At 39.8% G+C, this 14,234-nt stretch overlaps 1 protein-coding gene across 3 annotated transcripts in view; it reads right to left on the reverse strand.

Annotated features, from left to right (window-relative positions):
• The window catches only part of LOC308393864 (NACHT, LRR and PYD domains-containing protein 12-like), a 534,253-nt gene that overhangs the window by 437,347 nt on the left and 82,672 nt on the right, over nt 1–14,234 (reverse strand). The window contains exons 1-3 of one of the 3 annotated variants that reach the window (XR_013971047.1): nt 1,517–1,646; nt 894–1,115; nt 251–657 (exon numbers count right to left, since the gene is read on the reverse strand). Coding sequence is in view for 1 of the 3 variants with exons in the window: in XM_080877886.1 (XP_080734012.1) it covers nt 648–657; nt 13,932–14,105 (184 nt within the window). In the remaining 2 variants the exon portion in view is untranslated. Of the gene's footprint in view, nt 1–250; nt 658–893; nt 1,116–1,516; nt 1,716–13,931; nt 14,106–14,234 lie in introns of those variants that run through there. The other 2 variants (XM_080877886.1, XR_013971046.1) reach the window with 2 other exon arrangements.

Here is a 14,234-nt window from a genome sequence, read left to right on the forward strand (position 1 = left end):
CAGATCACACGTGTCCTGTTATTATGTATAAAAGCATGAAACAGGTGAGACAGGTGGGATCAATATTAATGTTGTGGAAATATATGAAAAAGCAACAGAAGAGTGAAAACATTTCGTGTTTCTAGAAAGATCTTTCAGCTCACAGCTGCTCACAGACTGTATTTACAAGTGACAAACTGCAACTCTACAGTACATCTACAGTATATATCAAATATATTCTGTATTCAAATCTATTGAGTGATGTTTGAAAGTCTTTCCAGGTGAGTTTGATCCAGGAGGGTCTGAAGCCAGAGTCAGACAGAGACTGTGCAGAGACTGTAGAAGGACAGAGCAGCAGCAGAGCAGTCCAGATACACTGATGATCCTCTGTCAGATCCAGAGGGACACACAGGGATGATGCTGGACTCTACATTGTGTCTGACAGTGGAGCTGTTCTCAGAGCAGTTCACTCTGCAGCACTGACAGTCATCTGCACTTCTTCTCATTCCTCTGTCAGTCACTGCTGGATGAAGCTCTCCTCTCCACCTCCCAGTAACATGGCCCAGTCAGAGCATCTCTACACACAAGCTGCTGCTGCTTCAACCTCTCTGGATCATCAGGACACAGCTCCTCCTCTCTCAGCACACACACCGTCCTGTTTACCATCATCAGCTCCACCTGCAGAGAGAAGAAGGAAGAGCAGAGGAGATAAACGAGTGTTTCCAGAGACTCTTCATCAGCTGTCAGTCAGTGATGCAGCACATCCAGTATAAAGAGCAGCAGGGACTTCAGTGCTGGGACTGTACTAGGACTCATTGTTGCTTCACTTTTTCTAATCTTTGGATTTTTATTGAAGTTGATGAAAATGTTTTTCCCTCCTAGTTTGAGTTTGGACTTTCATTCATTAGAAGAACCTTGGTGTGTCCACTCTGAGCTCTGTAGGAACCCCAACAACAAGCCCAACAATCCAGATGGAAGGTTCCAGCTGTTATGATGATTTCTGATATGAGGTTCATTTCTACGGTGGTGATCGCAGGGTGTGCACAGGTCAAGTGCCACTATGACCCTCCACAAAATAATGAGGACAGGGGCTGATCGTTCAGCTCTTTAATGGCAGATTTAGCGTGGGTGTGGTTCTACAAACAGAATGGAAAATAGAACACAAATTACAATCAAATTATAGACAACAATAATCACCATATAACATATATACTTGTCTTATAGGCCCTAATACTAAGCTGGCGGCTTTTACTTATAGTCTGAACCATATTTGGCAACAAAGAAAATAAACATCTTCCCATCACTTAACTTTTGTGCCCCACTCACTTATGATGCCAACTAAAGAAGGCAAATACACATAACAAATCACCAACTCAAACTGAACTCAGTTTTGCCTAGGCGAACTTAGCTTAGCTTAGCCCGCTTAGCTTAGCTTAGCGATAACTTAGCTTATAGAAAATGTAGAGGACGTCCAGAGCAAGAAAACATACAGGCTATCCTTCTATCCTTCTTACACAAGAAATATCCTGTAACTCACCAGTCTTATGGACGCACACTCTCACTGAACCCACATAAACTGCTCCCGAGCATAACTTGTGATTCACACTGCCTTCATGAACACCATTTTCCATCCCAGTCAAAACATTACTCACAAAACGGCCGCGCCCTCTAGTGGCGAGGCAGAAAACTGCATCACAGTCCTGCCTTCAGAACACCCCAGCCAACATGTATATATGGGCCCCACCTGGTTTTTGCTCGGGCTAGATGGGTACCATATGGGCATGGGCTCAAACTGGTCTTTTTGTATGGGGCCTACTTGGGTTCTTCACATTAAACCCATGTGGGCAATGCCAAGTGGGCACTTTTAGTAGGTCCTAGCTGGGTCAAACATGGGAAACACTTAACTTGGTACAAAATGGGAAACACATGTAGGACCCACTTGGGTTTTTCACATGGGTTAGATATGTGCTAACATAGTCTTTTAAAGAAAAGCTGTTTTTGTGTGCCCCAGGTGGGGCAAACTGCATCATTCCATGTTTGGCATTGATCACCACCTGCACTCATGTATCTATCTACTTAGCACTTTTAATTCTTATTCTTATTTTTATATCTATTTAAGCGTTTATGACAGTATGTTTGCACCAAGCACCGCAGCAATTTCCTAATGTTGTAAACCTGCTCAACATTTGGCAATAAAACCCTTTCTGATTCTGATTCTTTTAAGTGAGGTGTTGCTATTGTTATCATTACGATATATTCTGTCAATTATGCTTTTATTATTATGTTGTTTTATTTTTATGTTATTTGACAATTATTACATATGATTTTTTAAAACATAATAACCATTCCTATACTTAAAAAACTAAGCAAAACTAAAATTTATCTGTTTAACTTGTGCATGGTTTGCCTTTTAAAATGTTTGTATCAGGCATAAAATTACTTTTTAAATAAAGTTGTTTTTTAAAGTGAGCGGTTCCTATAGGGCTTTGGAGAAACATCGTGACTGGGTTCCAGCGCTACACAAGGGACCTGCTTCAAACATACCACCATGCCAATCAGATTACTTCTTCTGAGGGTGAAGAGGTGACCCTCCTGGATAAGATGGTGAAGGTTTGCTGTGTTTGGTGAACAGTGTGATAATAAAACCAGGGAAGAATGAAACCTGCTCCTGTTAAATATTCTTAAGTCTTGTGCTGTTAAAATTGCTGTGTTTTTTCAAAAGATACAGTAAATAAAGTAATGTTAGTAGTGGGTGATATCATGTAAACACTCATGATTTGTGTAAACATTTTGTCATTTTAAATGACATGGATTCTACACTGATGTGATGTTCTATAAAGTGGTTTTAATAAAAAAAGAGGCAAAATTAGTTTGTTTCTTTATTCAACTTTTGAACAGTGGGACTCAGTCAGTAGATATTCAGTAAATGCAAATTATTTACACGGCAGTGCACCACAGGCATAAATCTAGACCCCTAGATAAAACATTATGGGTCATTCCCACAACCCACAGCTTTACTGTGTTCCAGCAAAGTATCCAATAGCAGTGACAACTCCTCCACAGTAGCAGGAGGGATTTTTCTTTTTTGAGGATGGCTCCTTTTACCTTTCAATACGGATGGTCTGTTTATGTTTTGATCAAGAGTCTTTTTTTAGGCAGCTGAAGAGGAGAAGTCCATCTTATGGCCAACCTCTGGCTGTATCTTGGTATTATTACCCAGCAAAACCCAGTATGCAGGTTCATCTGTAACAGTCCTTGTGCCACGGATCAACACTGTTGCTTCTACATTAAACAGAAGAGCAGCGACATGGCTGCAGGTCTCTGCGACTCCGGCCTTACAGCTGCAGTGGGCGGCTTCAACCTTCCCTGTGATGCTCACAGTGACCCATGGCTGCAATGCTGGTTCATTCAGTCTTTGAGAGTGCAGCACCTGAAACACACACAAAGTTCATTTAAAGACAAGAACTAATGAGCCAAGGCCGACGTAAATGTGTTTTATCTACTTTATCATAAATGTAACAAAGTGTTTAGAAAGTTAGCACATACATGTAATTTTTCATTTCTTTATGTGTCCATCTATAGAACGCTGCATGTTATAGTGTAAATCTGTCTGTTCTCTGTCAGAAAATTGCCTGCAGAAAATGAACCTAAAGTATGTAATGCAAGGATGTCATCACTTTAGCGATGTAGAAAGCATAAAGTGACAATTATGAATCACTTAATATGATAAGGAGATTCTGCAGGTCATTAATCAATGTATAAAATTAAAATAAAATGTATTTTTAGTGACACAGGATACAAACATGGAAGCAAGATGTATAATTAGGATTATTTATGAATAAATTAGTGCAAACACAGCTTTTTCAGCCTAAACACTGCCTGGATCACTCTCTTAGGCTACGTCCACACGTACATGGGTAATTTTGAAAACGGACATTTTCTGTTTTCCTAAAAAAAATAAAAAATAAAAAAAAAAATCCCATCCACTCGTAAAAGCCAAAACGCTGCTGCTAAAGCAGCAGGTGGCGATATATTCCTAATGTGTAGAAATGTTGGCCAATCAGAAGTCATGAAGCCTGGGTGGGAAAGCGTAAACAAAGATGGTGCATAGAAGCAGAACTGAGTCCTATGTGTGGAGGGACAGTAACTGTGTGTATGTAAGCATATTAACACTGCATAGAGTAAAATTAACAGTAATGGTATTTTTTCTAAGTCATTGTAGAAATTCCTTTCACCGAAGCAATAACCTGGCACATGGTGTGATGTCAAAAAAGGCACAGACCTTTGATGCTGCGTTTCCTCTGTTTCCCTCATCCACACCTAAACGCAAAAACGGTTTTTGAAAATCTCCACCCTTGCATGAGTTTCAAAAAAGTCTCCGCTTTCAAATACTGGTGTACGTGTGGACGTAGCCTTAAATACTGTGCTGTTCCATCTAGTTATTGGTTACTGAAAAATGTCCAAGGCAGTTATTAATTTAATAAATAAGTGCAGCTGTTCAGATCAGATGGTGATGTAGGAAAATGCAGAACATGTTACTATAGCTGAATGCTGTGTAAAACACTAGTATTAAATCTAACTCCCATTGATGGCTTAATTAACTATTTAATAAAATGAAGTCTTTCACTAAATATCCCCCTATGCATAGTTAAGTAGTCTATGTAGCAGTCTACTGCAGGGATGTCCAAAGTGCAGCCTGCAGGTCATATGTGCCCCCCTAAGTGATTTTGTGTCATTCAACTGTAAATGAAACATGTTAAAATTTTATAGTGCTTGTACAGCACACAGTTGCTGAAGATAGACAATTAATAATATTTTTATGTTCAGATTTGTTCTGGGATATGTCACCATTTATATATATCTTCCCGTGACTTTAAAGTCTGTCAGCTAGTTAGGTACATTTTTGCACTGCCAGTGTTTGCTGTTGGAGTTGATCAGTTTACCATATAAACACTTGCAGTGCATTTCAAACTTATAATTACACTGTTCATTTTGTGCATTAGTAAGTAAATCTCCTATATTGAATTATCCTGGAAAAAATGGAAACGTTTGCAACTTTTTCTTTCTCATGTACTTTCTTTTATTTCCTTACGACATTTAGATTCTTTGGGATCTCAAACACCATCTTTGACATGTAAGTCATTTTCATATTATTTGTATTACTTATTAGCCATATTCATTAGCTTGCACGGATTATTTTGAAAAGTGATGGTTAATGGGACATCTGTGAAAGGAGTGCATTACTATTTTTTTTTCTTCTGGTAATCGGTATAAATGTTTATTTAGCTGCAGGAGTCAATGACCAATTTCACAATTAGACATCTATTGAAATTTCAATGTTTTGTGCTAACATAATGCCAACAGTGCTCTCTTCACATGTCCCACAACTCTGACAGTTTTGCTCCTCCCCTCACAATTGGAGTTCTCTCTGAGCTGCTGCTGTCAGGTGCATCAAAACATTTTACATTCCCTTGTTATTCTAATCTCTATCTGAGTTTAGGACTCCAAACATTCACACCTGCTGTCAGTAACCAGAGCTCACAGGACTGTAAGTAGTGCAGCTCATTAAGGTGAATTGAATTGAAATCTATACTTTATAGGAAGGTTTTTACTGATAAAAGTGGTAATAAACATGGTAACCAATAAAAATGCAGTGCCGCTTTAAAAAAAAAAAGAAATTACTCCTGTAATTTCTAACAGTTTTTTTAACAGCAGGTGTGAGCATCCATAGTCGTTAAGCTTTGGTAAAGATTTAAAAATAACATAACATTAAACATTAAATAAGTTTGATGGTGTTGACAGCAGCAGCTCAGTGTTAATCAGCGGATGGTGAGGGGAGCAGGAAAGCGTTTTTCGTCATAGTTGTTGGAGTTGTTTAAGATGCTGGTATTCATGGGAACAAAAATTAACTGAGTTGTTTTCCATTTTATAGAAATTGTGTATCTACTTTTTAATAAGTCTTTATGCTGATGTTCTTAATTATCATGTATTGCAGATTTTATTTTTAAGCAACAACATTTTAGAATGCAATCAGATCAGATGCAATCAAAATCAATCATCCCATGCAATCAGCCTTACAGTACAGTTTTGTAAGCTGTGCACACAAACAGACTGTTAATTTACAAAATTGATCATTCAACAAATGTAAATCGCTGCAGATTTTTTGTTTTAGGTGCACTGTATGGGCTCAAAATGTGGTCATAAATATTTTGTATTTGTAAATCAGGATTTGTTTGTGTAAAAAGAATTTGTGTGTGTGTAAAAAAAGATTTGTGTGTGTAAAAAAGATTTGTGTGTGGCCAAAAAAACCCTGCACGTTACAAGTATGAATTTTGACCCTATTTTTCTTCCTTTCATCTGATTGGTCAATGTCATGTCAATCACAAATGTAACAATCCAATCAGAGAACAGATGGGTTTGGCTGTCGGAGGGGAGCTTTTTTGAACTGCAGGTCCTTGAAGGGTGATACAGTTTGAAGCTGGAGGATCTCTATATAAATATCCGATAGCAGCTCGGTCCCCTAATTTTCAGCAGCTGTTGAAAGGAAAAAGTTGTGGTATATCAGTGGTTAGAAATACCATTATTACTTTAGGATTAGTTTAACACAAAGTCAGGGCTGACCCAGGACCATTGCTGTGAGTCACAGCGTGCAGCATAAAGGTCCTTTCACATCAGACGCAGGATGTGCTGCTAATGCTAACTAAAAGCAAAGGATCCAGAATTTGTAGCGCTGGCTGCTGAGCTCTGTGGGTTTTTGCAGCAGCTCTACCTGTACTAGATGCACCTGCTCCTTGTCTTTTCTATCTCTAACTTTATGTCCTCTACAAGAGTTTCTGGGGGTTTTTTTGCTAGTTCTTCAAATGTTAAATAAAAACATGTATGCTAATTCATAACGGAGAAAGCTTTGTAATGAAAGCTGTCATTTCAAAAACACTGCTCCCCCCCCGCAGCGCTGTTGAAAAGGCTGTGGAAGTCCCTGTATTATGCACGTAGACCTGTGACACAAAAATCACCAAAGTCGGACGACCACAGACTGTTTTCCTTCGTGGTGGTGAAGCAAAACGCTGGGTTGGCATGTAAAAGGGCATTTATTCCCTTCAAAGACCTGCAGTTCAAAAAAGCGCCCCTCCGGCAGCCAAACCCATCTGTTCTCTGATTGGATTGTTACATTTGTGATTGACATGACATTGACCAATCAGATGAAAGGAAGAAAAATAGGGTCAAAATTCATACTTGTAACTTGCAGGGTTCTTTTTTGGCTAAGTCAGCACACAAATCTTTTTTACACACACACAAATTCTTTTTACACATACAGATCTTTTTTTATACACACACACACACACACACACACACACACACAAAAAAAATCTTTTTTACACATACAAATCCTGATTTACAAGTACAAAATATTTATGACCACATTTTGAGCCCATAGCACTGTAACAGCTAGAAGGAACTCCTCAAAATTAAAGGCAGAATAGGGAAATACATGGAAATAACCATTTTCCTTCAAGCACATGAGCAAAGTTAAATTGGTATACTTGATAACTGTTGTTATAAGTATCACATGAATATGAATCCCCACAATTATAGATTTTAATTGGCAAGCAACATGCAGATGTACAGAAGGACTATAAACAGCAATTTCTATCACATACAACTCTTTGAGAAAATACCAGCAACAGTGATAATTTATCACTTGCTGATTTATACATTTTACAGTGTAGATTGATGGAAAAGCTCCACTCTGGCTGAAGTGTTTTTTACAAACAATGTTTCCAAATACAGTGGCTTGCAAAAGTATTCGGCCCCCTTGAACTTTCCCACATTTTGTCACATTACAGCCACAAACATGAATCAATTTTATTGGAATCCCACGTGAAAGACCAATTGTGGGGATGGTGTGTTCAGAGTGATGTGCAGTGTTAGTTTTAGGCCACACATAGCGTTTTGCATTTTGGCCAAAAAGTTCCATTTTTGGTCTCATCTGTCCAGAGTATCTTCTTCCACATGTTTGCTGTGTCCCCACATGGCTTGTGGCAAACTGCAAACGGGACTTCTTATGGTTTTCTGTTAACAATGGCTTTCTTCTTGCCACTCTTCCATAAAGGCCAACTTTGTGCAGTGCACGACTAATAGTTGTCCTATGGACAGATTCCCCCACCTGAGCTGTAGATCTCTGCAGCTCGTCCAGAGTCACCATGGGCCTCTTGGCTGCATTTCTCTCTTTCTCTGCAGCGCCCTCCTTGTTCGGCCTGTGAGTTTAGGTGGATGGCCTTGTCTTGGTAGGTTTACGGTTGTGCCATACTCCTTCCATTTCTGAATGATCACTTGAACAGTGCTCCGTGGGATGTTCAAGGCTTGGGAAATCTTTTTGTAGCCCAAACCTGCTCTAAATTTCTCAATAACTTCATCCCTGACCTGTCTGGTGTGTTCTTTGGACTTCATGGTGTTGTTGCTCCCAATATTCTCTTAGACAACCTCTGAGGCCATCACAGAGCAGCTGTATTTGTGCTGACATTAGATTACACACAGGTGCACTCTATTTAGTCATTAGCACTCATCAGGCAATGTCCATGGGCAACTGACTGCACTCAGACCAAAGGGGGCTGAATAATTACGCACACCCCACTTTGCAGTTATTGATTTGTAAAAAATATTTGGAATCATGTATGACTTTCATTCCACTTTCACGTGTACACCACTTTGCGTTGGTCTTTCACATGGAATTCCAATAAAAATGATTCCTGCTTGTGTCTGCAATGTGACAAAATGTGGAAAAGTTCAAGGGGGGTGAATACTTTTGCAAGGTACTGTATTCCTCTTCAGAATATCTTCTGCAATTTTTTGAATTTCCGTATGTGTGAAAATGGCTCACACTTCTATTCTGCACACAATCTTCTGTGTATTTTAGTGAAATGGATTACCTTCTTGCCAAATCACAGACAAGGAGAAGGAGAATTAAAGTTCAAGTTCAGCAGCATTTACATAGCCTTGCCTTAGATGCTGTGGAACTTGCAGAGAAGGCCGTGGACCAGGCTTTGCAATACACTGAAGATGTGGCGAACAAACATTCGATTGTGGATGAAGCAGTGGAAAATATTGAAGATATAGAAAATAAAGATGAGACTATCAACAAGGCAGAGGACTATGTAGAGGAATATTCGAGTAACAGCTTGGATGAAGATTTACCTCTGGATTTTAATAGTAATGACTTTTACATGGATAGTGAAGCGGATGAAGAACAAAACTGTGACTTTCCTGATGTGGAGTCAGACTCTGATGCTAAGAGGAAACTTGCTGAATGGGCAGCAAACCGAAATGTGTCTCATTCTGTGTTGTCAGAGCTCTTAACCATACTTTTGGAGCTTGGTCTAGATTTGCCAAAGGATCCCAGAACTTTGCTCAGTACATTAAAAGACTGTGAAGTGAAACAGATTGGCAGGGGAAGTTACTACCATTTTGGTCTTGAAAGTGCAGTATTGTCAGAACTGAAAATGATAAATCAACATGAACTGAAAACTGATACATTAACCATTCGTGTGAATGTTGATGGTTTGCCTCTCTTTAAGAGCTCTAATATGCAACTGTGGCCTATTTTAGGTAAGATAGTTGAACTGCCACAAGCAAATGTTTTCATGATGGGTATATATGCTGGTCCCTGCAAACCTGAGTCGGTGAACGACTACATGCATGATTTTATAGAAGATGTAAAAAAGGTCACAAAAACTGGTATTGTTTTCAATGGAAAACACTTCAATGTACCCCTTCCAGATGCTTTTATCTGTGACACCCCAGCTAGAGCTTATTTAAAATGCATCAAAGGTCATGGTGGCTACAGTTCTTGTGAACGCTGTACACAGTATGGTGTTTATGTTGATGGGAAAGTTACTTTTCCAGATATGGATTCAAGTCTCAGATCAGATTCTCAGTTTGAAGAAATGTTAGATGAAGATCACCACAACTCCAAATCACCTCTTCAAGAGCTAGGCATTGGCATGGTTTCAGCCTTTCCCTTAGACTATATGCATTTAATTTGCTTGGGTATTGTACGTAAATTACTTGCCCTGTGGATTAAGGGACCATTGCAGTGTCGGGTTCCTACTTCTACTCTGTCTGCCATTTCAGATCACTTAAAACAGTGTAGGAAAAGTCTGCCACGCACGTTTTCCAGAAAACCACGGTCCCTAATGGAGTACAGACAATGGAAAGCTACAGAATTAAGACAATTTTTGTTGTATACTGGACCAGTTGTGCTTTTCCAGAAACTGTGCAATCCACAGTACAAGAACTTCCTGGTGTGATGTGGCCTTTCTCAGCCGACGGCACTTTGTGTTTTTTGTGCTAGATTCTGAAGCTGCAGGTTTTATCTTTCTCAAAACAATATTGACTGAACCAGCAGCAAAAGAAGATCCAAACTACACTGAAAATTTCGCTTCACGTAAACATCGTCATGAATTCCCTCTTACTTTTGCTGTTTTGGTTTTCCACCATGGTGGTTTTCCATGACGGTACTGGAATATTTCTAACATTTTGAGTTATTTTCCAGTATTAGAAAATCAGCACTGCTCAGTGTTAACCATTGTTAATCTTCAAAACTGACTAGGTTACTTTTAAACATATAACACTGTCAAAAGTGTTAATTTAACACTCAACAGTGTTGTATTTAACACTCAGAGATGTGGACCCATATAGACACTCTCCAGTGTTAATTTAACACTGGAGATTTTGCTGTGTAGTATTTCTTATCTCCACACAATTAACATTAAGTAATATGTAAAGCGTCCATTTATCCTCCATTCCTGGTCCATTATCTTAAGCTTAGGCTGCTCCCCCTGTGACCCAATCCAGTACTAAGTAGAGAGGCCCAGACTTCGCTCTCTCCAGTCTCTTGGCCCTGCTCCTCCAGCGGAATCCCAAGGCATTTCCAGGCCAGCAGAGAAACATAGTCCCTTTAGCATGTCCTGGGTGTTCCTCTGGGTCTCTTCCTGGTTGGATGTGCCCAAAACGCCTCCCCAGGGAGGCATCCTACCCAGATGCCAGTATCTAATCCAGGGGTGTTAAACTCAAATACACAGTGGGCCAAAATTCAAAACTGGAACAAAGTCGCGGGCTAACGTTAATATTTATTGAAATCTATTTATTCCTCCAGATATAGGAATGAATCTTTTCTTATGGACTCAAACACATTTTGCTGAAAAACTGAATATGGAACAAGCAAAGCTTAATACTAAACAATATATATATATATATATATATATATATATATATATATATATATATATATATATATATATATATATATATATATTAGCTGTATAATACCAGTAGGCCAGCTCTAATAGTAATTTGGTATGGCTTCGCGGGCCAAATGTAAGTAGGCTGGGGGCCAAATTTGGCCCGCGGGCCAGAGTTTGACACTTATGATCTAATCTGTCCTTTTTGTATGTTCCCCTCAGGTTGCCATGGTAGCAGATATAGGGGGAACAAGCGTAGATGATGCTACAAGGAGAATGATGAAATTCCTCATATCACCCGAGCTTGCCGTGGAGTACAACTTGCTTGGCCGACATGGGAAGAAAAAGTTCCGAGATTTGCGCCTCTTTAATGTTGTGTATGGTAAGTTAATTTCACTTGAGACACTTTTTTTAATAAAGTGTTTGAAAGTGTAAGTGAGATTGGTTATTGTGCCATCTTATATATTTGAGGCAAGAAAGTGAAATAAACATTGTTCTTTGTAAATCTTTCCGAAAGGAAGTAAGCTACGGTTACCTTTACTTTGGCTTACCCATTTTTCTTCTTCATTTGCAGAGGCACTGAAGAAGAATTCTTTGACTGCAAAAGTCAACCTGCAAGAAGCAGAGAAAGCTCTCTCCAAATGGTTCACTGGAGCTAGAGACAGAGGAGGACTGAGGGCTGCTAGGGGACAAAATAGACTAACGGCTCTGTAAAAAACATAACAGACACCTCTGCTGATTCAAGTCAAGGTTCTGAGTTTCCCTTCTTATTTTTTCCCATGTTGCTACAGTTCCCAAGACCAAGGAACTGATCGTGGACTTCAGGAAGACCAGGAAACACTTGACCCCTGTTTCAATTCAGGGGGTCAGTGTTGACATTGTGGAGGACTATAAATACCTTGGAGTACACATTGACAATAAACTGGACTGGGCTAAAAACACCACAGCACTTTACAGGAAGGGCCAGAGTCGTCTCTATTTTTTGAGGCGACTGAGGTCCTTCAACATCTGCCAGAAAATGCTGAGGATTTTCTATGAGTCTGTTGTGGCCAGTGCGATCCTCTATGCTGTTGCATGCTGGGGGAGCAGGCTGAGGGTCGCAGATGCCAACAGACTTAATAAACTAATCCGTAAGGCCAGCAATGTTGTGGGGATGGAGCTGGACTCCCTCAAGGTGGTGTCGGAGAGGCGGATGCTGTCCAAGATAAAGACAATGTTGGATAACACCTCCCACCCACTCCATGACATGTTGGTCAGTCACAGGAGCTCGTTCAGTGAGAGACTGAGATTACCGAAAAGCACCACTGAACGACACAGGAAATCATTCCTGCCTGTGGCCATCTCCCTGTACAACGCATCCACTTAACACACTGTTTGCTGCTACAACTACACATGTTTCTTTTCCAACTATTTATTTATGAGTGACTTATGTATGTATGTATGTATGTATATATATGTATATATTGTACTATTCTTAGTTAGTGTATTGTCTGTCTTGTCTTAATGTTGGTTTAAAATGGAGCACTGTAACAAAAAATAATTTCCCCCAGGGATCAATAAAGTATTCTGATTCTGATTCTGATTCTGATTCCAACTCTAAGCAATTTGAATGTAGTTTGATATTTCGAGTTTTTTAAGTTCACACTCCTTGGAATAGTTACTTAAACCCACAGTTGTGTGACAAAATAAATGTGACAAAATAAATGTGAACAAAATGTGTTTTGTGTCCCCTCTTGATTACTATTTGCAGTCAGCTTTAATATATTTAGTGTCTTTGTGTCACAGAAGCCGTATTGGCTGTCTGTTAAATTGATTTTGTGGCTGTTTTTCTACATGGGACCCACCCAGTGCCAGAAATTAGCCAATTCAAACAGGTAGTAAGATGCAACTACAGAACCCACTGATAATGCCATTCCAACTTTTTAGCTCATGTTTTCCTCATGTTGTACACACTAAGAACTTGAAAAATGGGGCCCGGGTGGGTTTATGAGTACTTTGCCCAGTTGGGGTCCATTTAGTTCCCAGATTTTACCAATATAACACCAAGATGGGCTTATAAAATGGGGCCATTATGGAACCCGTGGACAATCCCACTTAAAACCCACTTTTTAGCCGATGTGATGCCCACATGGTACCCACAAAAACTGGAAAGATGGGGCCTGGGTGGGTTTTTGTGTATGTTGCCCAGTTGGGGCCCATTTAGTTCCTAAATTTTACCAATATAACACCTATATGGGCATTTAACATGGGGCCATTACGGAACCCGTGGACAATCCTATATGGGGCCCATTTTTCAGCCCATTTCCAAACCATATGGGCCCCACATATAAATGTTGGCTGGGACCAGCTGTTAACTGGAGGAATTCCATCCAAACATCTGCTCTCACTAAATTCTTCCTCACCTACAGACTGTGTTCGTCACCGCTTTAAACTTGGAAATGAATGTAGTCATTGGTCTGCGTGCTGCTTTGTTCAGAGAGCTGATTGGCTGTTGACAGCGTTTGATCAGAGTGTGTCAGCCGTTACTATGGTGACCATAAAGGTCAGAAACAGGAAGTGTTTGTGTCCAATCCTGAAGCCTGTCACCATTCTCCTCTCACAGCTTCACTGAGAAGCTGCAGCTTTACAGGAAACACTGGATCTTTGTTTCATACTGACTGTGTTTAGTACAATACTGCTGACAGCACCACCCAATCACTCCATCACTCTACTTACAGCAGAGTCTCCAGTCTGTAGTCTGGACTCTGCTGAAGATCAGACAGCTGCTTCACATCTGGATCCTTCAGGTTGTTTCCCCACAGGTCCAGCTCTCTCAGACGGGAGGGGTTGGACTTCAGCGCTGCTGCCAGATAATCACAGCTGATCTTTGACAAACCACAGAAACTCAATCTGTATAAAGAATGAAAGATGTAAGTTTATTAGACAAAGTGTGAGCTTGAAATCATTCAGTGTTTCATCATCTGTTCAGAGCCGAAGAAGGTTCAGAATGTAGAAGTTTAGAAAATGGAAACTCCAAAC

Source organism: Rhamphochromis sp. 'chilingali' (assembly GCF_963969265.1).
Source record: "Rhamphochromis sp. 'chilingali' genome assembly, chromosome: 1".
Classification (NCBI taxonomy): domain Eukaryota; kingdom Metazoa; phylum Chordata; class Actinopteri; order Cichliformes; family Cichlidae; genus Rhamphochromis; species Rhamphochromis sp. 'chilingali'.